We start from the raw sequence: 26,168 nt of genomic DNA, 5'->3' as shown, positions 1-26,168 counted from the left end.
GACCCATTAACCACAGCCACGTGATCCGGAAGTGTATCGTCTACTGATTAGTGATTACAGAAGATGGCGTCGCTGTGGCTTCTGTTCTTAGCTGGTTTCGGACTCAAGGGGCTCTGCTCGGGCACTCCACTAGTGCTTTGGCACGGGATGGGTAAGCGGAAGGGGGTATGAAAGATTGGGATGGGAACTGAAAACGATTAAAACGAGCCCAAGTAAACGGGAAAAAAAATCAGCTGACACCTGCCATATGACTGCATGGAATTTCTTCCGGGTCACGTGGTAGCTCCCAATTGTATCTGTCTGATGATGACTCATTGAAAGTGCTTTAACCTCAGGCGAAGGGAGTTCTTTTTGTTGGTGAACCTCAGTAGTAGCTTCCGAACTTCACGAGGAGCCTCGTTTGGTCACGTAGACACCTTGGTTTTCATTTTTTTGTCTTGCATCACTTCCGGAGAAACTTTAAACATGTAGCTTGTAGGTGGAGGGTGTAAACTTCAATAATATGTTTTAGGATGTTTTATGGGTAAAGCGAAATGTTTGGCAGGCTTGTGCTCGGGACGGCGTTTTAACTACTTATACGTTCCTCACAAAGACAAACGCACCTTCCTTTGCAGGGCCGTGCCCTCAACTTGACGTTGAAAAGAAAGAATTATGAATAGGGATATCAGACTGTCAAACTAAAAAGCGGGAGGGCCGCACATATGAAATCTACGGAGCGTGCTGAAGGGCCACAGTGTCACCTGCTACATAGGAAAACTTTTTTTTTTTTTAATGCGATTTTATATAGCGCGAACATTACCCGAAGGTGTAAGAGCGCTTTACAAAATAACCGGTTGCGTTACATAAGGACTTTGGATTACATGAGTTACATAAGAGATACAAACAGGAACAATTTGCAAATGTACACGTAGTAAAGTCACACAACGAAGAGATACACAGATTTTTTTTGCAAATGTACAAGTTTTAGTCACTCAAGGAAGAGATACACACGGATAAACTCATAGGAATGGTATGGTAGTAAGTACAAATGTCTACTACATATACTAGTGGTTAGAGTTATATATAAATACATGTTCCACAAACTTATATAAACGAGCATTGGCAAAGGAAATAGGTATTGCCTTCATGACCTATTCGCTTTGCTAATGTTTTTAAGCGAGGCAAGCGTGGCTGTACTTTAAAAAAGAAAAAGACTTTGATACGTACACCTGCATCATCTTTTTAGTTACCAACTTGAGTTGGATCAGTATATTAGTGACTCTAAAGAAAATGCACAAAAAACTGTCTTTTTCAATTAATTGGGCAGGTTTGGGGTGTTTTTTATTTTTTTTATTTTAAAAGTTTTGTATAGCGCTAGCTAGACCCGTAGGTATCAGAGCGCTTCACATACACATTGTGAAAAACAGAAGGGCCTTACATTACCCAGAAGGCTGACAGTAAGTAAGCAAATCACGGATAAAGAATACAGCTTGAACAATAAATAACTGCAAAAAGCAAGGTGATTAGCATAGTCCCTTCACCAACAATCCTTAAATGGGAGTCAACTCGGAATATTGAGGAATATGTTAGTTGACGTAGTTCAGGAAAGTATTTGTTAAGGAGATGGAGTTTGAGGTCCCTTTTGAAACAGGAGAAGGAGGGGTTGCATCTGAGGACTCCAGGGAGAGCGTTCCATATCCTGGGAGCGTTGCCAGAAAACTATCGGAATTGGGTGGTTTTCTTTTTCATTTTTGGTGGAATGAGAAGGAGTGAGTTGGAGCTTCTCAGGGTTCTGGTTTGACCTGCTCTTACTAGTTTGTTGTTCAGGTAGTTGGGGGCCGGAGAGTGGAGGGTGCTGTGTGTGCTGCAGGCCAGCTTGTAAATACATCTCCATTCCATGGGAAGCCATTTGAGGGAGTTGAGAGCTGGAGTGATGTGTTCAAATCTTTTTACTACAAGACGAGCGGCCATGTTCAGCACTGCCCTAAGAGGGGCTAGGTGAGCTTTTGGAGTCCCTGTAAGGATGGCGTTCCCGTAGACGATTTTATAGAGAACCAGGGATTGAACTACTGTCTTGAAGTTCTCATGGGGCAGAAAAGGTTTCAATTTCTTGAGGTGTTTTAGAGAGAGGTTCTTGTCAAGGGTGATGCCTAGAGACTTAATTGAGTCTGATAGAACGAGGGGGCAGTTTAGGGCAACCAGATTCTTGAGCCACTCTTCGATAGGACGATGGTTGCTTTGTAGATAGAATAGGATCAGTTCTGTTTTATCTGGGTTGAGCTTTAAGTGGTTGACGTTGAATCAGGTTTGGATCTCCGTTAGAGTGGTATTGAGGCGTTGGATGTCATCGGGGGACTTGATTTTGAAATAGATTTGGGTGTCATCCGCGTAAAGGTGGTGACTCACTCCAGCTTTTTTCAAGACGATTGTGAGGGGCTCCATGAAGAGATTGAAGAGGGACCGGGAGAGGATCGAGCCTTGTGGTACCCCAAGTGTTACCTTTGTTGGCTTCGGGACAGGAGTTGATTTTAATTTGTTGCGAGCGATTGCTGGAGGAAAGAGGTGAACCATTTTAGTACAGTGCCATTTATGCCGGAGCTCTTCGACAAGGTCTCCAGAAGAGCTGGATGATTAACCATGTCGAATGCCGCAGATTGTTCAATAAGGATGAGTAGGCAGGTATCACCATCATCTAAGGCTTTGCGAATGTCGTCCGAGACGTTGAGTATGGCTGTTTCAGTGCTACAGCCTTTCCTGAAACCCGATTGAAAGGTGTCGAGGAGGATGAACTCATCAATGTGTTTATTGAGTTGGTGGAGAACACATGACTCCAATTTTTTTGCCAGGAATGGGAGGTTTGAAATATTTCTGAGGTTGTTAATATCCTTAGGGTCGGCCCCTGGTTTCTTGAGAATGGGCGTGATTTGTCCTAGTTGAAGGGAGTCTGGGACACAGCCTGAGGTGAGAGAGGCTTCGATGATTTTTGTCCAGAAAGGGGAAATGGTGTGGGTGAGTTCTTTTATGATTGTGGAAGGGAGGGTGTCCATGGCGTGGGAGGAAGGTTTTAGATGAGAAATTATCTTGAAGACCTTGTTTTCCGCCATTAGCTCAAAGTCGGACCAGTGCGCATTTTTTTTTTAGCTAGAGGCCGATCTGATTGTCCTTATACAGAACTCTTTCTGCGTGGTCAAGGGAAGTAGAAGGGGGCAGGTTATGAGAGAAGGGGTGATTGCGGTTTGTATGAAGGATTGATCAATTTTAGAGACTTTATTAGTGAATAAGGTGGCAATTTCTTCACATCGCTCAATTGTGGCTTCGATATCTTGAGAGGGGGTGCCGTTAGTTTGGCTTTTGACAATGCTGAAGAGTTCTCTCGGTCGGGTTTTCGCCAGATCTAGTTGGCTGCGGAAAAAGGATGTCTTTTCACTGAAAATTTGATTTTTGTATGCCTGCCGAGCAGATCTAAGTTGTGTTAGGTGTAAGGTCGAGGGGTTAATCCTCCAAGCCCTTTCCGTTTGTCTGAGTTGACGCCGTTCATCATTTAGCTCCACGTTAAACCAGGGTTTCGATTTGTTTTGCCTCTGTTGTTTGAGTTTGAGTGGAGCTACTTGGTCTAAAACCTCTGTCATTTTAGAGTTGAAGTGTGTAGTAAGGTCATCAGCTGTCCATGATGAGGGATGGAGTTGAAGATGGGGATGAATCATGGAATCAAGTACGGATATAGGGACTTTTTTGATGTTTCTGGTCAAAAGTTTAGGTTTGACGTCACAAATAGGTTGGTGGCTGACAGGTGTGTCAATCCTGATAAGCGTGGCTCAAATCCACCCGAGTGACTTACCGCACTCACCTATAATCACCAAGTAAGAAGTCAGCCGGACAGTGGAGAAGAATAAACAAAGTATTTTATTAGGCCACAAACTCCCATATGAGAGGGCCCTGTCCGACCTAATAATAATAATAAAGACATTTATAGAGCGCATGGAAAATAGTACGCCATCTCGGCGTGTCCCCGCGCTAAAGAAGAGGCGATAAACTCATAAGAGGGGGAGAAGACAGTACGAGGCAAGGGGCATTAAATAGGCTATAAGGAGAACAGATGAGTTTTTAGTTGCCGTCGAAAAATGGTTTCTGAAGGCTCCAGGCGGAAATGGCTGGGAAGTTTATTCCATGCTGTTGCAGCCGCCACTCTGAAAGACCGACCTCCCATTTTTTCTCTCCTATAGCGGTGGGTCATAAGCATGCCCATACCGCTAGATCTGAGTGATCTGCGTGGTTCATACCTGGTAACTAAACCTGTCAGATATCTGGGGGCTTTATTCCAGATGATCTGATGACATATTAGGAGTACTTTGTACTGTATTCTTTTTTTCACTGGGAGCCAGTGGAGGGCATCCAGAGTGGTTTTAGAGTTGGCTCTTCGAGGGAGTCTAAGCACTAGGCGGGCTGCAGCATTTTGCAGTATTTGGAGTCTTCCAATGCTTTTACAAGAAGCTCCCAGGAAAAGGACATTTCCATAATCGAGGCGTGACGTTATCAGTGCCTGGGTCATAGTGCGCCGGGCCTCCAAAGGAAGGAGATCTAGGGTTTTGTTGAGAGTCTTTAGGACTCCAAAACACTTGCCTACTAGACGGTTAATGTGTGTCTCATAAGAGAGTGTGGGATCCATCCATATCCCTAAATTTTTGGCTTCAGTACATGGTGTAGGCATATCGCCTAAACAGCTTGGCCACCAATCACATGTCCAAAGCCGTTGATCACCACCAACCACCAGGACTTCTGTCTTGGATCCGTTTAGTTTAAGGCAGTGTGTGTCCATCCAAGTGGCCAGTGCTTGCATACAGGCTCTGAAATTATTGGCTTCAGCAGCCGGCGTTTGGGTGAGGGTGAGTAGGAGCTGTGTATCGTCAGCGTAGGATACAATCTCTACGCCGAACGATTGAACTAACTCAGCCAGGGGGGTCATATATAAGTTAAAAAGGGTAGGACTTAAGGCAGAGCCCTGTGGCACCCCCTGTTCCAATGCCCACTCTTCAGACTGGAAAGAGCCACGTTGAACCTGAAAGCTTCTGCCTGTCAGAAACGATTTAAGCCAACCGAGTGCTCTATCAGTCACACCTCCTCTGTTCAGACACTGTAGCAAGGTGATATGTGCTACAGTGTCGAACGCTGCGCTAAGGTCTAGCATGACCAGTGCCATGGTTAGGCCTGCGTCAGCTCCTTGACGTAGAGTTTTGGTGGCTCTTAGTAGGGCCGTCTCAGTAGAGAAGCCTCTTCGGAACCCCGATTGTGAGAGGTGTAAGAGATTGTTCTTCTCCGCAAATGCCATCAATTGCACATTTGCAATTTTCTCTGCAATTTTAGCGGTATAGGGTAGCAGAGAAATAGGTCTTAGGTTCTCCAGGACATTATGACTAACATTGGGTTTTTTCCTAATAGGTAGTACAATTGCCTTTTTCCAGTTTCTAGGCAGAGTCTGGGAGTCAAAGGATGTTGCAAGGACATGGCGGATGTATGGTTCTAAAGTAGCTATACTTGCGCCCAGAACCTTTGGAGGAGCGGGGTCACGTGGAGAGCCCGATTTTATGCTAGTACAGATGGGTGCAAGTACTTTACTGGGTGGTACGGTAAAGCATTCTAACCTTGGTTTAGAATTAGCCAACTCTAGTTCCTTCAGTTCAGTGAAGGTTTCTCCAGCCACAGGATGTGTGGAGAAAGAGCTGTATATTTTCTTAATCTTGTTGGCAAAATATTCTGCCACCTTGTTACATTCCATGACCTCACCCCTAAGAGTGCGCCGAGAGGACTGACTCATCTCATCACAGCAATACATTATAACATGGTACAGCAAAGTAAAACACGCCCATACTGGAAAAGTACTGGACCCCGGAGAGGGTGAACAATGGCCTCACACAAGAGGCATCTGCACCTGCAATAGCAACATTTGGTTATCTCTGCCCAAGGCCGCGGAGCCGGGCCTCAGCATCTCCAGCGTATGAGAACATTACTGATTAGGGTTTTTGTTACTAGTTTCGGTCACAGTTAGCTAATAAACGAAAACTGCTGCGTTCAGGGTTTTTCCTATTCCTACGGGAGGGGGAGTGAGCGAGTGCGACTCGCACGCAGAGAGTAGCAACCCAAAATGGTGGCACACAGGCTAAGCTAAGAAAACTGAATAACATCACACACATAAATGAATAATGAAATGGAGAGTATAAACGTAAATGCATAAATGAATACATCATTAGTTAGACACATTATGCTAACTCATAAATGTAAATGTAAGTGGGCGGGGCATCGGAAAATGAAACCTATCAGACCCTCCTTTTAGCATTATGTGGCTAACATGGGCGTAGCCTTTATTAGCTAAAAGATAAAGTCTTTACACATCATGCTAGTGACGGGGGAAACGTATCGATCAAAAACATCAGCATCAATAAGCATCAACCAGTGAACATCATTGAGCTCCATGTCATTAGAAACAGGATACTGGCGGTTCGGTCTTTTAGTATTTTGCAAATTACTGGCACACATGGAGCAACAAGGGGGAAGGCAATAAACACATAAGCAACAAGTCAGCAATATCCCCACTACTCCTACAACACCCATCAAAATCTTTCAGCCCCAAGAGGAGAAAACACCCCACCGCCATTTCTGTAGTGACCAAGTACCAGTGTCCTGATGAAGTTCAGTCGCTAGTCTAGGAAGTTTCTGTACAGCTAAGTTAACAGTGGGGGCCGAGTCAGGAATGTACACACAGCAAGACGTCCCGATGACGCGACAGGCTCCACCCCTATCAGCTAGGAAGATGTCAAGCACCATCCTATTCTGAATCGTAAATAATCTCATAGCCTGCATCTCAACAGACATATTGGCTGCAATGTCAGCCTCAGTATTCACTACTTGCTCCATCACCCTCGACAGTCTCCGAATAGCCCTACTGTTAAATATGGGACCCCAGAACGGCAGTAAACCCATAGAGAAATCTGTCCATTGCTGCAAAGAAGTATCAGTCTGATCGACATCCTCAACTTGCAGTGCCCTCCTTTGACGCTGGCCAGGCATTATAGCAAACCGACGATGAGTCTTATGATAGTCTGAGGGTGCTACATAGACAGGAGGAAGCAGATAAGCCAGATAGCAGACTCCACCCCAACCCTCAGGCAACCACAGGTATCCATTATCTCCACAAACAAAGTAAATATTCGGGGGAGTGACCAAAGAAGGACTAAGGAGCAAACAAATCGAATCAGTCACATTGCAAGAACTGTTCCCAACCTTTATAGGGCCCCTCCCCATGATACAGAAGAATGGTGAGGGCCCAACAACTGCCAGGGGCACCAAAGAATGACTACTACCATTTGTCGCAGGGGGGTGTCTATAAGCCAGAGAAGAGTAGAACTGTAGAGACCTCTCCCTAACTTTGTCAGTGTTGTTAGGAGTCACAAATCATCCCACTTTCTTCGAGCATGTATCCAGAAATGTTTGATCAAAACGTCCGTCAGTAAACAACTGTCCAAAAGAAGGGGTGGGCATAGGGCGTACTCGCATTGTCAAAGTAGACCCTTTACTAGATAATCGAGGATCTAAAAAATCAGGTTGTTGAAAGAATTTCACCATGCCAATTAAAGTGTACCATCCCACACAACTATTCACAGGAGTTAAAGGGAGTGCCAACAATCTATCCTTTTTATAGGCAGCAGAAGGTAGCAACCCACAAACCCAACAATCTGTCACATTATACACAGCATGGGCATGATGTAGAGTCTTGATAAAAAACATTATCACGGTAACCTTTTCGTAAACATTGTTCACCATAATCAACAGTAACCATATGATGTTCCGGAAGAGCAGAAGGGGTAGGGATAACATATGAACAGGATAGCTTCATCTAGGAAAAACAGTATTCCAAGAATTATTAGAAATACAATGAGGAATATTACAATGGCCACAATTTTTCCTTTTCGTGACAGAGCGAGCCATGGAGAGTCGGGCTCTGGTCTCCGAGGAGCTGCAAAAGGCTGCTCCTCCTCAGGAATGGGACGGCCAAAGGGGTACATGTTCCCTAACTAAAAAGTCCAAAACTAAACTAAAAAGTAATCAAAATAGTTACAGTCATACCGAAGCCGGCCAGGGCGGGAGTCTTCTCCCTCAGAAGGGATCTTCTCCCTGTGTCCGTTAAAGCTTCACAGACAGGCTTCTATTGTTCGTTCCCTAATCCCACGACGGAGCCGCACAGCTGTTGCAACTCAGGAGCACTTAATACGGGCCCAGGCGCAATCCTAGTGTCTCATCTGATAATGTCTCGACAGTGCACCAGGGCTCTTACCAGCAGTACGTCCCTAACACTTAACTATTCTTCAGCACTGTTCTCTTCTAGTCCCTATCTCAGCCCTTCTTCCAGTGCTCAGTTCTCCTTCTTTCCCTTCCTGGGCCGCAGATTATAACAAGTGCTCCCTCGCACATCTGGATCTGTGAACAGAATGGGGGGCTCAATGGCAGTGGACTTATCCGCTGATGTTTGCTCACTGTGATCAGGAGAGGCCTCACCACTTGCAGGCCTCTCCTCTCTCCTCACCCCTCAACAAAGCATCCGAGAAGGGTATGTACCGAGGAACTACTTCACATTCGTCATCAGCTACGCCGTTTCTCACCCATTCGTCATATGGCAGTGGCAGTGGGACACGTTTCACGTGGGACGCATGTGTCCACGCCTTGCGGCCCTGGATCCGAAGTGCGGTGCGGGTGGTGAGGAGAACTTGCCTCGGCTCCGACCACCTTGGATCAAGCAGGACTTCCGCTGGTACCTCTTGACGACAACCCAGTCCCCGGGTTGTAGAGTGTGTCCTTTCCCCTCCGGCAGCGGCTTCAGAGTGTCTGCTACCTGCTGATGAACAGAACGAAGATCTTTAGTCAAAGCATACAGGTAATTTATCAACAAAGGGTATTCTATTTCCGAGAAACATTTAGGTCTAGGGACACCCCACACGTTAGCTGGGCTGCCGAAAATGACCTCGTTGGGTGAGACACCTGTCGTGGAATTGACTGTCACTCTAGTGGAAAGCAAAGCCAGGGGAAGTGCATCTGGCCAACGTAACCCTGTGCTCTCTTGTATCTTGGCCATCTTTAACTTCAGAGTCCCATTGAACCTCTCTACCAAACCCGCAGCTTGGGGGTGTCGGGCTGCATGAAATTTCTGTGAGATCTGTAGTCCCTTACATATCTGTTTCATCAATTCGGCATTAAAAGATGTGCCGTTGTCACTCCAGATCACCCGGGGCAATCCGTAGCGTGAGAAGTATTCCTTGATCAACATCTTAGCTGTTGAGATAGCCGTACAATCCTTAGTTGGAAAGCCTCAACCCACCTACTAAAGGAGCATACCACCACCAGGACGTACTTAAGGTTATTGACTCTCTCCATTTCAATATAATCCATTTGGATCACTTCAAAAGGAAAAGAAGGGGGAGCAAAATTGCCAACCGGAACAGGTGTTCCCTTTCCAGGATTATGTCTCAAACAAACCATGCACTGCTGCACTAAATGTGTTGCCACCTTGGGAATGTTCTTATTACTCCACATTGGGTCTAGTAATTTACATATTCCTTTCGCAATAATATGAGCTGGCCCATGAGCCATTGTCACCACTGGGAGAACATATGCGTCCGGGAGTAACCATCGTCTTTTGTCTGACACATCCGTCCAACACTCATCCGAGTCCAACCGTCCCCCACCATCCTTCCATGTCCTCAACTCATCCTCAGTCGCTTTTTCTTGTATGTTCCGCACACTTTGTACAGTATTCATGAACATGTCAACGTCCGGTACCCACCTAGCTGGTCCTGCCACAAACATTCGTGGGAGTTTTGTTCTACCTGTCTCCTTAGCTGTCTGATCTGCAAATGCATTGCCCCGTCCTACATCATCCACCACCGCTTTGTGTGCACTACATTTGATCACAGCCAGTCGTTTGGGAAGCGTCAATGCTGTCAATAGTCGTAATATCAACGGACCATTCTGGATCCTTTGTCCGTGTGATGTCAAAAACCCTCTTTCTGCCCACAGTCGCCCATAACTATGAGCCACGCCGAAGGCGTATTGGCTGTCAGTGTAAATATTCACGTCCAGTCCTTCACTCAATTCACACGCTCGCATCAATGCTATTATTTCTGCAGCTGGGGCTGAGTGGTACGGGACCCTAGAAGTCTCCACCACTGTTTTTAATGTTGTGACTGCGTATGCTGCAGTTGAGGTACCATCCGCAAGTTTAAAACAGGAACCATCAACATACAGCTCCCCGTCGGGATCATCTAGGGGGGTGTCCGTTAAATCTATCCTTCCCTTCGTCTCCTCCTCAGTCCGAAACAAACAATCATGGACTTCATCGTCCTTTTCATCTGGAGGGATGGCTAGCAACGTAGACGGGCTCAAAGTGGCACATCTTTTAATCGTAACATGGGGTGCGAATAATGTGATCTCATAACCAGTAAGACGAGCACTAGTTAAATGCTGCGTCTGCGTTCTGTTCAATAAAATGTCCACAGCACGCGGTACCATCACTGTGAGATCAGAACCCAACACGAGCCCCGCCGATTGTCTAATTGAGACCGCAGCAGCCGCTGTAGCCCTTAGACAGCTCGGCAACGCTCTCACCACATTGTCAAGCATAGCAGAAAAATAAGCACAAGGTCTCTGTTTCTCTCCAAAACATTGAGTTAGGACAGACAACGCGCAACCTTCCGCCTCATGTACATAAAGCACAAAAGGCTTCTGGTAATCAGGAGTTCCCAAAACAGGTACAGAGCACAAAGCAGTTTTTAGTGACTCAAAAGCTTCTTGACATGCTGGAGTCCAGGGTAGGGGTTCACGCACCTCCTTAGTAGTCAGATACAGAAGGGGTTTGGTTAGTAAGGCATAATTGGGTATCCACTTACAATACGAGGGTATGCCCAAAAACGCGCGCACCTCTCGCTGCGTGTTAGGTACAGCCATGTTAGTTATCGCCTTGATGCGCTCCGGTGTCAACCTCCTCCCCTCCTTCGATAGGAGATGACCTAAGTAGGTAACCTCCTGTCAACAGTATTGAAATTTAGGAAGGGACACTTTGTGTCCATTTCGAGCCAAATGGTGCAACAATTTAACTGTGGCATCTCGACATCCATCTTCGGTGTCAGATGCAATTAAAAGATCATCTACATATTGCAATAAAACATTGCCCTTGGGGAGTTCTAAATCATCCAATTGAGCCTTCAACGCCTGACTATAAATGCTGGGGCTCTCTGTGTAGCCCTGGGGAATTCTACAAAATCTGAAGCTGCGGCCAGCCAATGAGAATCCAAAAAGATGACGGCTATCAGGGTGTACCGGGATACTAAAGAAAGCATTTTTCAAATCCAAAACAGAGAAATATTTGGCGTTGGGAGGGATCATTGTCAAAATCGTCATAATGTCAGAGACCACCGGATATTGGGGTTCAACCACCTTATTAATGTGGCGTAAATCAATCACGAAACGATAAACATCAGGTGCACCATCACCTGCATCAGCAGAGGGTCTTTTAAGAATCGGGAGAATGGGGCTTTACAAATGTTAGAGGCCGTCTCCTCCACTACACATGACCGTATCAAATCCTGTATTATTTGTAGCAAAGCCGTTTCACCATCCCTAGATATTTTATACTGCGGTATTCGGGGCAATCAGGCTCCAACCTTAACCTTGTTGGACACGGGGCAATATCCACCTTTCCCACATCAGTATCACCACTGGCCCACAAAGTCTCTGGGATCCCCTCAAACTCAGCTGGAAGAGGCTTGTCTTTTGTGAAGCACTGTTGCGCACGCGCGACAGTAGGACCCAAAGTGATGTACACACCATCCGGAGAACAGTAAATGGTGGAATACAATCTCTTCAACAAATCCAAACCCAGTAAATTCTCGCCACAATTTAAAGTCAAAAGGAAAGGAGAGTCAACGGTGAAAGGACCAATCGTAAGTGTAAGAGGCTTAGAGATGGGGCTAATTACCGGAGTACCTGAGAACCCAACGGAAACATTATTCTTGCCAGACAGAGCCGCCCCTGGGACCTGAGAACGTGCTACAGAACTTTTCATAGCACCCGTGTCCACCAAAAATTTCTGAGGAGACCCCAACAAATCCGCAGTCACGTAGGGTCCTTGTTGATCAACATCCACAGAAACTGGTCCCATGCTCTGTCCTACGCTGTCCTAGTTATGAGAGAAGCCAGTCATGTCATCCAATGCATATGCGTCGTGGTAGTACTGTCTGTCTCTGTCCTGGCCTCCCTCAGTTTGAAAATGTTGTCGATCCCTCTCTCCGTCAAAGCAATTTCTCCCTGGTCGCCTTCCTTCATCAAACTGTCTGTCATCCCTGCAAAATTCACCACGACCTCTACCTCTGCCTGGTCCAGCATTGGACCGAAGCTCCGGACAATCTCTCCACCAGTGCCCCTCCTTTTTGCAGTTCGCACACTGATTCGGCCCCAAACGCTCTCTCTTCTCTCCCCTTCCATAACTACTTCCACCTCGACCCGCTACCATAGGTGGGGCTCCACGTCCCCGACCCTTCAACACCTGCTGCAGCAGCACCCTTGTCTTCAAATCTTTGGCTTTCTTTTCCTGTCTGTCTTTGTTCTCGTCTCTCTATGTTCATAATACTGAGCCATACTCAAAATACCAGAGGGGGTGGACGTCGTCCACGGGCTCTCCGATGCCTGCAATCTAGCCAATATTTCTGGTAACAAGTTAGTTACGAACCTATTCACGAAAAGTCACAAGCCCCCATCCTGAGAGAGATCCTGACCACTAAAATCCATAAAGGCTTCCTCGAAACGAGTGAAGAAATCCGAAACCGCTTCGTCCTTTTTCTGTCTACATGCAGTCAGCTTATCCCAATCCACCTTCTTTGGAGGAATAAGAGAGTGCATACATTTTATTATTCGCCCCGGTAAAGCTAAGATCTCAGGTTTCGGTTTTTCCCCTGGCTTCCGTTCCTTGTCCCAGTCCTTAAATTCCTCCCAAGTACCTCCCAATTCCTCCGCATGATCTGTACCCTTCACCTGCCTCCACACATCCACCGGAACCAGTAATCCAAAGAACAATTCTATGTCAGCTAAAGTCATAACCGTCGAAGAAGCTGCTTCCGTCAATTCTTTGTAATAAGCAGTCGGGTTTTTTCTAGAGTCGGGCAACTGCGTCTTCGGCGCCAACACCTCGCTCCGTTTCCAAGGCGTGTATACCCACTGTTCCTGAAAACGAGCCTCTATACGAGCTCTGGTCACATTATTAGTTACTGGGTCTACCACTTCAGGCACTTCAGGATGGAAAATAGGGCCCTCCTGCTGACAGCAAATTCATTTCTATATTCCAGCAAAATCCGTACACTCTGTAACACATCCCTCATACTAGTATTAGCCCTATAGGCTCTATCCTTAATGTCATAAAGAACTTGGGGTGCCGTTCCACCATAACCCTGCTCCCACAATGCTATTAGCGTCGTCCACATATGCCATAAAGCATGCTGCTGCATCAGAGGCTCATAATCCTTCATTGTGAACGAGATGTCTTCCAGTGTATAATTAGGACTCCTAGCCCACTGACAAGCCTGATTAGCCACTATCGTTTTTTCATCCAACCCAACAGTAGAACGTGTAAGCAATTTACGTACTTGGGAAAATAGCCCACTTCCAGCACCTCGAGTCGGGGTCGTCAACTCACCTTGGGGGGTAGCGCTAGCAGAAACAGTGGGAATTGCAGAGGAGATCACAGAGGGGGCAGGCGAGCTCGCCGCAAAGAGAGAAACCAAGGGCGCAGTCACGGAAGAAGTGACAGAAGACAATGCTTGTTCAACATCTCTCAACAAAGTAGGGGCCGAAACAGAGGAAGTGGGGGTGCCGGACAAGGGAGGAACAACCGTTTGTGGAACTGAAACCGCCGCAGAGGAAGCAGAACCTGTCAACACGGGGTACAATGATTGCGGACCATACGGGGGAGGGGGCCGAACGTTCAAAATGTCCTCCATCTCATCTTGCTCTTCTTCTCTTACTACATAGCTTTTATCCATCTGTAACCTATGAAGTCTGTCTGCGCGCTCAATCGGTTTCTCATTCTCTTTCTTAGTATGTTCCCTCGCCTTTTGTGCCATCGTCTGCGCCGCTCTCTTCTGAGCCACGTTCTTCTCTCTCATCTGTCGTTCCCTTACTTCTTTTTGCCACATCCTCAAGGAATCGAACATACTCTGGCGGCTACGCTTAGCAAATAATCTGTCCTGCAAATAGTCTAGTTTTGCCACATCAAAAGAACCAGTCAACGGCCATTGCAAGTCTACGCTACCCTTGGTATACTTGTGCCACAAAGTATTGAACAAAATCGGAGTCAATCCATGTTTAACATACATCTCGAAATTAGGTGAGCCCTCCACTGGGGCGGGTTGGCTCTCAGCCAATCTAGTGTCCGAGGCGCCGCAGCAGCACCCGAGGCACCGTAGCTTACTGAAACACGGCATCTTCACCCACTCAATCACACCCCAACACAAAATGTCACACTCACCCTCTCACCAACACCTAGACCACACACACACACACACACATATATTCACGCTTCCTGTGCGTCAAATCCCTGCCAAATATGTGTTACCAAAATGGGACAAGGCCCGTCGACCAAGTCCTGGGGAACCTGGACCCTACCGCAGACCGAACAGTACACTTACTGTTCCGAGATTGGGGAACACATCCACCACCCGGGCGGCACTACAGGTCGCTGCGCACTTTACCACGGGGGACCCGGGACCCGCTCCCTACGAACCACACACGCTAGGGGTTCGGGTGAGTCCCAGAATTCACCCGCAATGAGCCACGCCTCGACCGCAGTAGCATCCGGTCGGATGACCACAAACAAACGTCCCCCCAACCTCCGCCAAGTCTGTCAGAGCACCACTCGCACTCTGAGTTCCCCAGGGCACACTAGCCCCAGGAGCACACGGGCTCCTCCAACCACTAGAGACACGCCGGTCTCGGAAACACACCAGTCTCTTGGAGCATCCCAGCTCCCTCAATCAACAGTCGGACCACTCACCTTCTATACGCGGTACCGACCTCTACCGTTCTCCACCGCCGGCTGCTGGGACCAACATGGTCAGCTCCAAAGTTCCGCCTTCCGGACCCCGGCGCAGGATCATGATACGGGACCTCTCCCGATCAGCAGGGTGGGGCAGCGCTGCGAGAACCAAGCTCGGCATCAAATGGGTACCCGGACCCACCGTGCCGACCAGAGGGTCCCCGGCCTTCTGCTACCCACTTACGGGTGAGAAAGATCCTTATCGCGGGGTCCCTTTTCGGGCGCCATCTGATAAGCGTGGCTCAAATCCACCCGAGTGACTTACCGCACTCACCTATAATCACCAAGTAAGAAGTCAGCCGGACAGTGGAGAAGAATAAACAAAGTATTTTATTAGGCCACAAACTCCCATATGAGAGGGCCCTGTCCGACCTCACTCCTAAGAGTGCGCCGAGAGGACTGACTCATCTCATCACAGCAATACATTATAACATGGTACAGCAAAGTAAAACAAGCCCATACTGGAAAAGTACTGGACCCCGGAGAGGGTGAACAATGGCCTCTCACAAGAGGCATCTGCACCTGCAATAGCAACATTTGGTTATCTCTGCCCAAGGCCGCGGAGCCGGGCCTCAGCATCTCCAGCGCATGAGAACATTACTGATTAGGGTTTTTGTTACTAGTTTCGGTCACAGTTAGCTAAGAAACGAAAACTGCTGCGTTCAGGGTTTTTCCTATTCCTACGGGAGGGGGAGTGAGCGAGTGCGACTCGCAGGCACAGAGTAGCAACCCAAAATGGTGGCACACAGGCTAAGCTAAGAAAACGGAATAACATCACACGCATAAATGAATAATGAAATGGAGAGTATAAACGTAAATGCATAAATGAATACATCATTAGTTAGACACATCATGCTAACTCATAAATGTAAATGTAAGTGGACGGGGCATCGGAAAATGAAACCTATCAATCCTGAACAGAATGAGGTGGTGGTCAGACCAGTCAATGGTAGAAATCGCTCTCAGAGAGACCAGTTAGTTGTTGGTAATGATCGCATCTAGTGTTGCACCTTTGATGTTAGTTGGCTTATTGCAGAGTTGTTTGAGGTTATGTATTTCCAGAAGGGTGGGTAGGTTCAGGACAGTGGAGTCTTTTGGGTCGTTCCAGTGGATATTGAGGTCACCCAGGAACACGTCTTTGGTATCTGTCAAGGAGAACCGTGTTATTAGGTCTGTTAGTTCTTCGGGAAAGAAGAACTAACAGACCTCTTTCCCCGTTTTGATCGGCCTGTCTTGTCTGATTATGTTGTACCCTGGGGGGGGGGGGTGAGAATGTCAAGGATGGGGGTAGAGTAGACATTGAGCCAGGATTCAGTGAGGAAAGTAATGTCAATTACTTCAGCGAGAAGAGCTTCAGCAATGTCAGAAGTGTGTTGTACTGCTGATCTGCAGTTTAGGAGCATACAAGAGAGAGGGCGGGGAACCTCGATGATGTGGGGAGTTAGGTGGATAGAGGTGTATTGAGCAGGGGGTCTAGGCGAGTGGACAGTATTAGGGATTTTGCTTGTGCCAGTAATGACAGGGATGTGGGAAGGGGCAGACTTCTGTTTGGAAGCAAGGTAAGAGTCATTGATCTCATCTGGTTTCGGTCCCGAAAAGGGCTGGCTATCCCTGTTGGGACTAAGTGTCTGACTCGTTGCTGGACTGGGGGGGTCGAGGTTGCTCTGGGGGGGTCATGAGAGGTATATTGAGTGGGGCCATGGGAGGAGTATTGAGTGTGGTAGGGGCAGAAGTACCCAGGAGGAGGGAGCACAGTGGTTTGGCTCTGTTGAGGAGAAATCAGCAGTAAGGGAGTTAATTTTCATCTCCATTATGTTCAGTTGCTTTGTTATTGAGCTGAAAAAGTTTGAGGTTTTAGGCAGGGGTCAAGACTGACTTGGGTCTATGGAGGGAGATTTAACAGGGGTCAGGGATAGGATGGAGTCCCCGGGATTAGGAGAGGGGAGAGGTTGTACAAAGGGAGCCGGATTAGTCATGTTCCCATTCGAGGAGTTCAGAGGAGGAGAAGTGGGACTAGTGTCAAGGTGAGGAGGGAGAGAAATTTTAGGCAGGGCGTCCGAGTTCTGTGTCATGTCAGAGAAATTAGCGGTGGAGGTAGGTTGTGTATGCGGGAGTGCAGCAGCGGAAGGGGAGTGTGCAGAGGAGGGAGGGGGGAGAGAGACCATAGGGTTGGAAATGGCGTTAGCCCCGTGGGAAGTCAGGGTCTGGTTAACAGGGACTGTGTAGGGGGTCGGGGAAGATTGTGAGGGAGGGTTCAGATTATCAGGGGTGGGGAGGGGAGTGTCTGAGGGGATTTCAGTCGCAGGAGGGCTAAGGTTAGAGACCGAACTGTCGAGATCGGCCTTGTGGGGATTGTTAGTTGTGAGTTTGTCGGTCCTGGTGTGCTCAGTTGATGTGATCGTGGTGGGTGTTAGGCGACGGAGAGTAATGATCGGGGTAGTGTGATTGTAGTGTGTGATGGAGGATGTCCATGAGTTGAAGAGAGGGTCTTCAGGGCAGGAAGATTGGATCAGTTCCACATTATTAGTGAGGGTGGTGGGGGATGGGGGAGATAGGGTATGATGGCTCAGTTGAGTTAACGAGGAGAGAAGTGTGGGGAAGTGGCGGTCAAAAGTGGTGAGGTGTGAGTCGGTGGCTTGTATGAGAATGGTTCCGGTTCTGTAGATGGAAATGGTGAGTTCCCCTTTGAAGGTCGGGGATATAGTAGTGGAGATTTTTTCACCATAGGGAATGATTACTGACTTGGCGACTTGGAGGTGAAGAGAGAAGGTGTTTTTCCATTTAGCCGGGCGATTGGTGTAAAAAATGAAGTTAGTTTTCTTGCTGCCGTTGGACGCTGAGTGGTAGTTATCTACAATGAGTGTTTCCGGGTGTTGTTTAGCGTACTGTGTTTGAAGTTCTTTTTAGCGTTACTGGTCATTTTGTTAGGGTAGTTAATGGACCAGGAATTGGGTCCGTAACGCACAAGCGTAAATTTTCCGGTGGGGTTAGGCGGGCGCATGATTGAAGGTAGAAAAGTTGAGACGTAGTAGGTAAAACCTAATAAGCATAAAAGCACATCTATAAGTATAAAGCAAGGTGCATAAAACATATTACAAACATTACATTTCCTAGCACCTATAAAAAGCACTCTAGGGCCTTGCGCCCTACAAATGTAATAGTCCCCTGGGCCAACTGGCCATCTATAAGGGGCTCAAATGCCCTCTGTCCAAAGTCAGGGCGCGCTGCCAATGCAGCGACGGTCACGGGTCCGCACATGGCACAAACCGAAATGTGGCAGCTGTCCACTACTTGCTGGGCAGCTGGGCATCTTCAATGAAGGGCCTAAACGTTGCAGCTGGTACTAAGTGCTGCGCTGTTGTGCAGGCCAAGGTAGGGGCGAAGGAGTGCGTCTCACTCCTAGATTAAACCGATGTCCCCTAAAAGTGAGAAAATCTAAACGGTGCAGCTGCCCACTACTTGCTGGGCAGCTGTGGAGTAGGGAAAAATGCGGCATGGGTTCTCAGAGGCCCTTTAAACAAGTTGCGCCCAAGGTTGGAGCCATCTGGCTCTAAAATTAAACAGGGTGGAGCCAGCCTTACACCTTCATTACTTCCTGCTTTCAGATATTTGCTGGCGGCATTGTTTGTCTGGTTATTTGAAAAACACGGTTCTAAGATGGTCGCCGCTTTTTCTATGCTAGTTCAGGCCTCTTTTTCAGTCCACTTCTCATTTTTCGTCCTTTTTTCACTCTTTCTCCTTTACCCTATCACTTTAGTTCGTAATTCTTTATTTCCTTTCAACTTCACTGCTTTCCTGTTTTCAGATATTTGCTGGTGGTATAAATCTGTCCTTTTATTTGAAAAACACCATTCTAAGATGGCCGCTGCTTTTTTCTATACTGGTTCAGGCCTCTTGTTCAGTCCTCTTTTTATGCTTATTATTACAGGGGAGCTGGGAGTCCCCGAGTCAAGAAAGGAACCCAAAAATGGCTTATTATTACAGGGGAGCTAGGAATGCCCGAGTCGCGAAAGGAACCCAGAAAGAATTCTGTTGACACCAATTATGCTGATAGTAGTTTTGCAACAACCATAAAAGAAAAATCTGTTTTTGTTACAGAACGATGGCAACCATTACGTTACTCGCACGACCTTCCATAAAATGTGAAGAGGTTTAAGATCGGGACTGAAATTGACCCAGTGCAAGAACAGAACGTTATTGTGAAAAATACATGTTAATTTGTTCACATATTGATACAGACGTGCTATTTCTGTAGTGAAATTGGATGAAGAGTTGACGACAAATTGAGCTTGTTGAACTGCCTCAGTGTCAGTCAGAGGAGCTGCTGCTTTCCGTTACAAGCCTGCAGAGAATTCAATGAGGACGCCTGGTTCCTCCCTTCCTAACACGGGTACCTGTGGCACAAAACATACCTGCTGCGCGTCCCCACCTTCCGTCAGTCAATAGGCGCTGGACTTTTTACTTGATGACTTATTCCATTCCGACGGCCTCAGTGAGCGGCATCCGGGCTTGAGGTTCCTCTACGTGCTTGGGGGCGCTCGCTCCGGTTCGTCCCTTCTGTCCAGGTCTGCCAGGCCTCAGCCCTGCACCAACACTCGCTCCAGTCTTCAGGTTATATCCTCCGAGGTTGTATCCGAGAGGTAAGCAGCACTGTTATCACAGTCCGGTGATAAAGGTGTTGGATTATTTGAAGGATGGGGGTGGATGGCAGGGTAAACAAGGGATAAATACCAATTTGGTATTCCCTAACCCGGGAGCCCCAGAGGCAAGCTCCTACTCGGCGGCCATATGGTGAATATGCCTTAGCCCCCATACCTGCCAATGTGTATCTGGAATAATGTTCATCCCCTTCTCCCTCCTTCCACTCCTCATTGCTCTTCCTGCTCCCTTCTCCTTTGCTTCTTCACCCGTTATATTCTTTTTTTTCGACCTAAAAATGTAGTCTCGAGAGCGCTGGAGTGGTAGAATTACAAAACCAGGCGGAGCGATTTCTGAAAGTTTCATGCAGGTTTAAGGTCAGCACAATGTTCTCATTTCGGATGGCGCTTAGGAAATGAAGTCTCTGTGGAATGCACAACAACGGGGATACTGAGGTAAATGCTGAAGCAACACAGTAAATCGATACATACTTTAAACAGTAAATGTAAAGAGCATACACTTGAAAACGTGTTCTACTGCTGCCTTAACCTTTTGAGTGCGCTGGCCGACGCAGACTGTACCTCCCCAGTGTGTCAGCCAACCATTGGCTGATGCTGGGGAGGTTTGAAAAGGACCACCTGGTGCACGTTTTCGGATGGGCAAATTGGAGGTTTGCCCCAATTTGCCTCCCCGGGTGAGGAGACTGAAATCCCGCTAGACATTAGGCATTTCAAAATGGTGGCAAAATAAACAGAAGGATGAGGTGGCATACTGACATCGAGCCATACCCCTACCCCAGAAGTGGCAATTGTATATTTCGGCCCCCAGTTTCCGAGGGAGCCTGCCCCAAATCTGCATCGGGTGGTTGGGGGGATTCTACTAAACCAGTGTTTCCCAAACTGGGTCGTGAATGACCAAGCAATAAAGAAAGATGCCTTTAAATTCTTTAGTATCTTATCACATCTGCCTCGCTTCAAAGACAGAGTTCAAATGACAGGCTACTTTCTTCTGCGGATGCTTATTTTTTAACATGAGGACGGGTGCTTACAAACTCCTCTCACTTTTCAGTCAAAGAAATTAAAGTAAATTATGTGAAACTCTTGCTGGGGTATATGAAGTGTGAAAGGAAAGGCTGTAGGATGTCTTTTTTTTAATACAACAAAATGTAAATACGTGTAAATGAACTGTACACAATCAGGAGTTAGGAAAACAAAAATTAAACACATTTTTTGTTAATTCTGAAGTGTGATCGAAACAAAGATTTTAATAGGGTCAGAACAAATCAAGACACTTTACTTGGTGATGAACAAATAATAAATATTCAGTGAAACCCGATTTCTACACATTATCACTTATGTGTGATATAGTTTTATCAGTAACACTGTATGTTTGTGCAAATTTAGTGGCCATTTCATTGGAAGATGTGTTGTCTTTAAATGACAGTGCGCTACCACACAATGCTTTAGTTCCATAAAAAAATGTTTTCCTTCCATTAAAGCTAGGTGGATTGTGAACGTTTCTTTTTACTAAAAAGTGGGTGTAAAAAGTTTGGGAAGCACTGCACTAGATACAAGGTAGTAAATGATTTAGTTAGACGCCTATGTACATTACAGCGCAAAACAGAATAAAAGATTTTTGTTAAGTACATACTTAAAAAAACACATCCTTGATAAATCACTTATTACACTTAGGGCCTGATTAAGAGTTTGGCTGTGCAGGAGCGGGCGGCATGCCACTGCCCCGCACCGCCAAACTCGACGCCACTCGCCTAATTAGGAGTTTTCTCCTGGTCTGGCAAGCGGTACTTTGACATGCCCACGGTGGTGCCTTTTAAAAAGGCACTGCAATGAAAACTGCAAAGCCCGTTCCTGCACCGCATGGACTGTAAAGTTCATGCCATGCAGGAAAGGGAGTGCATGCACACAGTGGCACACCATGCCATGTGCCCCCTACATGCATTCCATGGGCCATGAGATACAAGGGGGCCCTTCCTCACCACCACCCTAACAACTGTAGTTTCACCCGCTTGTGCAAAGTTCCGCTCATGTGTTATGCCCATACCCTGCACTGACATCTGTGTATGTGTGTTTGTTGAGTGCATGTGATGACTGCTAGCAGAACTCCATTTTGGTCACACATGTATGTATGCTTGTATGGTGGAAGGCAGTGGGAACAGTTTAGAACATGGCACAAGATGGAAGTGTTAATACAGCCTCCCCAGACAGTGCAAATGGCTGCCTTCAGTCCTAAGCTAGAAGGTGTACCCACAGACATTAAAGAGTGGAGCGATTGAGAGATGGCTGCCTTTAGAAATTCAATATGACCTTTATAGGAAGGGGTTGCTGATTAGTCCTTCCTGAGCACTGCCATTTTGGTAATGATTGTGGAAAGTTAGCAGAATCCATTGTTAGAAGGAGAGAAGTTTGTAGACAGGTCCTAGTCCGTTTGCACCCCCTTGAGTGGCCTATCCAGGAAGGTTGACAACAGCCAGATGTAGAGCTTGACACTTTTTGTACTCATGTTATGGGTACTTCTGCATCATCACTACCTACTGTGGGAGACATCATATTACACAAATAATTGTCTGCACTGAAGAAAGAAAAGGAAGTTATGAGAGTGAACCCCCCTAAACCCTCTAATCGGTTCCTGAACTTTAGATATTGGATCCACATCCTCTGTCTGGAAATTCTATTTAAAAGTGAGGCCTAAACCTTCCCTCTTGGTTCTAGCCTGCTCACTTCTGGGACAATCTCAGAGGAAGACAGGGATCTTATGTTGACTCTTCTTTCGCTGTACACAAGGGCTGCATCTCAGCGCTCCGACCAGAGAGAACGGATTTCACATCACAAGCGCTGAAGCCGTGTGTCATTCGGCTAGGTTTTGCATCCGACACCGGCTGACATGAAGAGAAGGAGTCGCAGTGACGAGCCCCGGTGACTGAGAGCGTGACTACTCGCCTGTGCAAAGACAATTTGCACAACCACGATTGGATGATCTGAACGCACACTAATGAGCATCTAACACAAATGCCTGGGAAAAATTGATTGTGGATTGGCTAAAAAGAGCGGCTTGGTGGGACTTTGAGTAACATCTGAAACCTGTATATTAGAACTGCCTAGTCAAGTTTACGGATTGACCTTTTGGCCGCAGACTACAGGAAAGCTGCTCCACCTTAGCTAAAGTGACCGTGGAACTTTGCTTAATCAAGAAAGTGCTTCTCTTTTCTAAATGAAATGCACTTAACTGGACATTTATTATGGCTATTCTGTGATTGCTGAGTTCTCAATTTACCACACTACCTCCTTGAGGTACCTTTGACTGCTTGCTTTCACTACCTTGAGAATCAAGTGCTGGAAGGATGTACTTGCCCCCGTTTACTGCTGTCTAATAGGATGTAACCCAGGACATCAGTGGAAAACCACCCTAACCTCCAGGGTTGGGGCCCCTCAACACCTTGTGCTCTGTAGCCCAGTGAATTAGTTCTGACAAGTCTGTAATGTATAATTCCAAAAATAATTTGATTTAATAGATTATATGATGCTTCATATTCCATGTTTTGCCCAATTACATATTTAACTGCAAAAATGGATTGTCTCTTGGCCCACTCAGGTGAACAGTGCTGGGACATTTTCCCTAAATCTTTGCAATCGAAGTTAGAAAATTCTGAATTTTAATGTATATCACCCAAATACAATAAAGTATTAATTGGATCCAATTATAAATGTAAACAAATATATATATATACATTGTAATGATCTTGTCACCTATTCAAATTCTCACCTATTCAAATTCTTACCTGTCATCATTTGTTGTGTAGCTCTCTTGATCAGTCTTTCGATGACTTGGCAGACAGATTAATGCCATAACAGTGGCTCAATTCTGCTTACAAATATGTTATTAACTCATGTCTAGTACTAATCTGACCAGAGAACTGTGCTGTAGTGAAACAACTCTGGGTCTTATATAGTTAGCTGAAAGGGATGATCACAAACTTGGCTGATATCCCGTCCACCTTATTGCAAGTGCCATAGGCTATAATACACTTGTAATACAGCAGACAAGTTAGATACCTGGTTTGTGATGGAATATCCCATCTGCCATACTCTAAGTAAGGCCCTCATCTCCGGTTTATTCACACTGTCAAACTGCTTCTTAGTTTTCTGATATGGATAGGACTACTTCCCATACAGAGGCTGCCATAGAAATTAATACTTCTGTGTTATTTTGTCTTACCTTTCGAAAGGAGATAGTTGCTGCAACCCCTTGAGCATGGGCTCAATCAAGAAAATGGTAGAAGAGAAGATCCCAGGCATTTATGTCTTATCTTTGGAAATTGGAAAGAACATGGCAGAGGTAAATTGAGTGGTTTGAATGCAAGCTTCATGAGTGTGGGATAGATGTACATTAAACAAGCGTGGGGTAGATATACATTGAAAAATCACTTCTTAGAATCCCCATCGCCAAGGTATTGTGCACGTGGAGAGATCTATGGAGGCTGCAGGCATGCTGAGTTTGTTCCATACTAACCTGCTTTTATTTCCTTTTCTCAAGGACATGGAAAACAGCTTCTTTCTGAATGTGAACAAGCAAGTAGCCCAGGTGTGCGGGCAGCTGGCCAAGGATCCCAACTTACAGCAAGGCTACAATGCCATGGGCTTCTCTCAGGGAGGACAGTTCCTGTAAGAGCCAGTGTGGCAGGCACTTCTTTGTTTTACTTATAGGGAGCAAGGCAGATGGGAAAGGACCTTTGTAGTTGGATCGTGGATGAGCTTGCTAATATTTAAAGCCAGGGATTATGATTTAAATGGGCTGCAGGAAATGCAAAATTAGGGTGTGCAACTAGCTACAGGAGTGAAGTTTATTGAATCAGGGTTGGGTACTGTACTGATAGTTGGGGAGGTTAGGGTGTAAGACTGATATCTTGTATTTTATTGCATTTACATTAGTGTAACACATGTTACCCATGGGGAGGTTTATATCCATGTCAATGGATGGGTGCCACAGTACTGCATCAGTTGTGCTTGGTTGGTGAAGCTTTGATTTATATTGTGGCCTACGTGAAAAGTGTTTTGTTGTGTTTCACAAGCAGAGGTGTGTTTTTATTGCTAGAATCGCTTGTGCTTGTAGATACATTTCATTGTGTATGTTGGAAGACTGTGGTTTTATAAAGTGACGTGTTTGGAAAGTATTTTGTTTTCATGCACGGGGACTAGAGACATGCACTTATTATGTTATAGTGGTCTTGTAGCTGTGCCTGTGTGTGGAGTGGGGTGAAGATGTACGAGCGTTAGCTCTGCATATGTGGATGTCTATCATCTTTGTAAGTCTTTTTGATTCTATTTTGTGTTTTGATGTGGGTATGGGCTTGAGGTATCTGTTGGGAAATAACAAGGTCTGCCTCACCTTTCTTCTGCATTAGGCTTACAGCTTAATTGTGATGGTAGTTTTTAGGTCTCACCTAGCATTGCAGCACGTATTAGGGTAGGTTTTAGAAGTGGAGCGGAAGCACCGCCCATATTTTTCACTGGCTGGCGTCATCGTCCATGGAAAAATGCTGGCTTCCGATTGATAATGAGGTTTCTTAGTCCCTCCTTGTTACCACCCTGTCTCCTTTTGTGGCCGCCCAACCGGACTGGATCTTTTACTTGCGGCGTTACAGGGTCTCCTTCATTTAGTCTGTAAGCACTTTTTTTCATTAGAGGCTTTGGCAAAGGCGGCGCATATTTATTTTTGCATCGCGGTTTCACTTTACAATAGCTGCCGCCCCACCCCGTGAGTGCTGTGTGGGGCGGCAGCTATTGTAAAGTGAAAGTGTTGTTAAAATAGATTGTGGCTGCCTTTGCGCAATGCTGACAGCTTGTTTAAGAAACTGCCAGGACACGTAGTCACCGGCATGCTTACCCTCAATGTGCGCTTCTAGCACGGTTAGAGAACTGTCTTTAAAAGAAATCCGGACAGAGCACAAGACACTTGGCTTCAGCTCATCAGGACAATCACCTGGTTTTCAAGCACAGCCGCAATTCAACCCCGACTGCTTTTCCTGGTTCCCTGTTGCCGTCTTTTCAGGCATTTCCGAAGTCCCGAGCCACGCACCCTTTTACACAGCATGGCATTTCCAAAGTCCCGGGCCACGCACCCTTTTATACAGCAAAAGGGCCTGCGTCCGTGGTTTCTGTGGGTCTGGCAGCTAAAGAAAACAGAGAAAGGGCAAAGCAAATCGGTTAATAACTCGACCCGAAGGTATTGGTGCGCTTTACATGAGCAACAGTTATGTTACACAAGAACATATTAATTGCTCGTAGGCACAGGGAGATTAAGTGATGTGCGTCATTACAGGATGTTTAGCCTATGCTGAGACTCGAACCTGGTCCGCTTCATTAGCTCCAAAACCGTCAGCTCTGGCTGTTACGCCACATACTCAATC

General features: G+C 46.4%; 1 protein-coding gene across 1 annotated transcript in view; it reads left to right on the top strand.

Annotated features, from left to right (window-relative positions):
• The window catches only part of PPT1 (palmitoyl-protein thioesterase 1), a 148,625-nt gene continuing 122,457 nt past the window's right edge, over nucleotides 1–26,168 (top strand). The window contains exons 1-3 of the mRNA XM_078680800.1: nucleotides 1–151; nucleotides 23,988–24,097; nucleotides 24,296–24,423. Of these exons, the coding sequence (XP_078536926.1) occupies nucleotides 64–151; nucleotides 23,988–24,097; nucleotides 24,296–24,423 (326 nt within the window). The 5' untranslated portion in view covers nucleotides 1–63. The remainder of the gene's footprint in view (nucleotides 152–23,987; nucleotides 24,098–24,295; nucleotides 24,424–26,168) is intronic.

The sequence above is a fragment of the Lissotriton helveticus genome, chromosome 3_1, assembly GCF_964261635.1.
Source record: "Lissotriton helveticus chromosome 3_1, aLisHel1.1, whole genome shotgun sequence".
Taxonomy (NCBI): Eukaryota; Metazoa; Chordata; class Amphibia; order Caudata; family Salamandridae; genus Lissotriton; species Lissotriton helveticus.
Note: the sequence above shows the minus strand (reverse complement) of the source record. Positions and strands in the feature narration are given on the sequence as shown.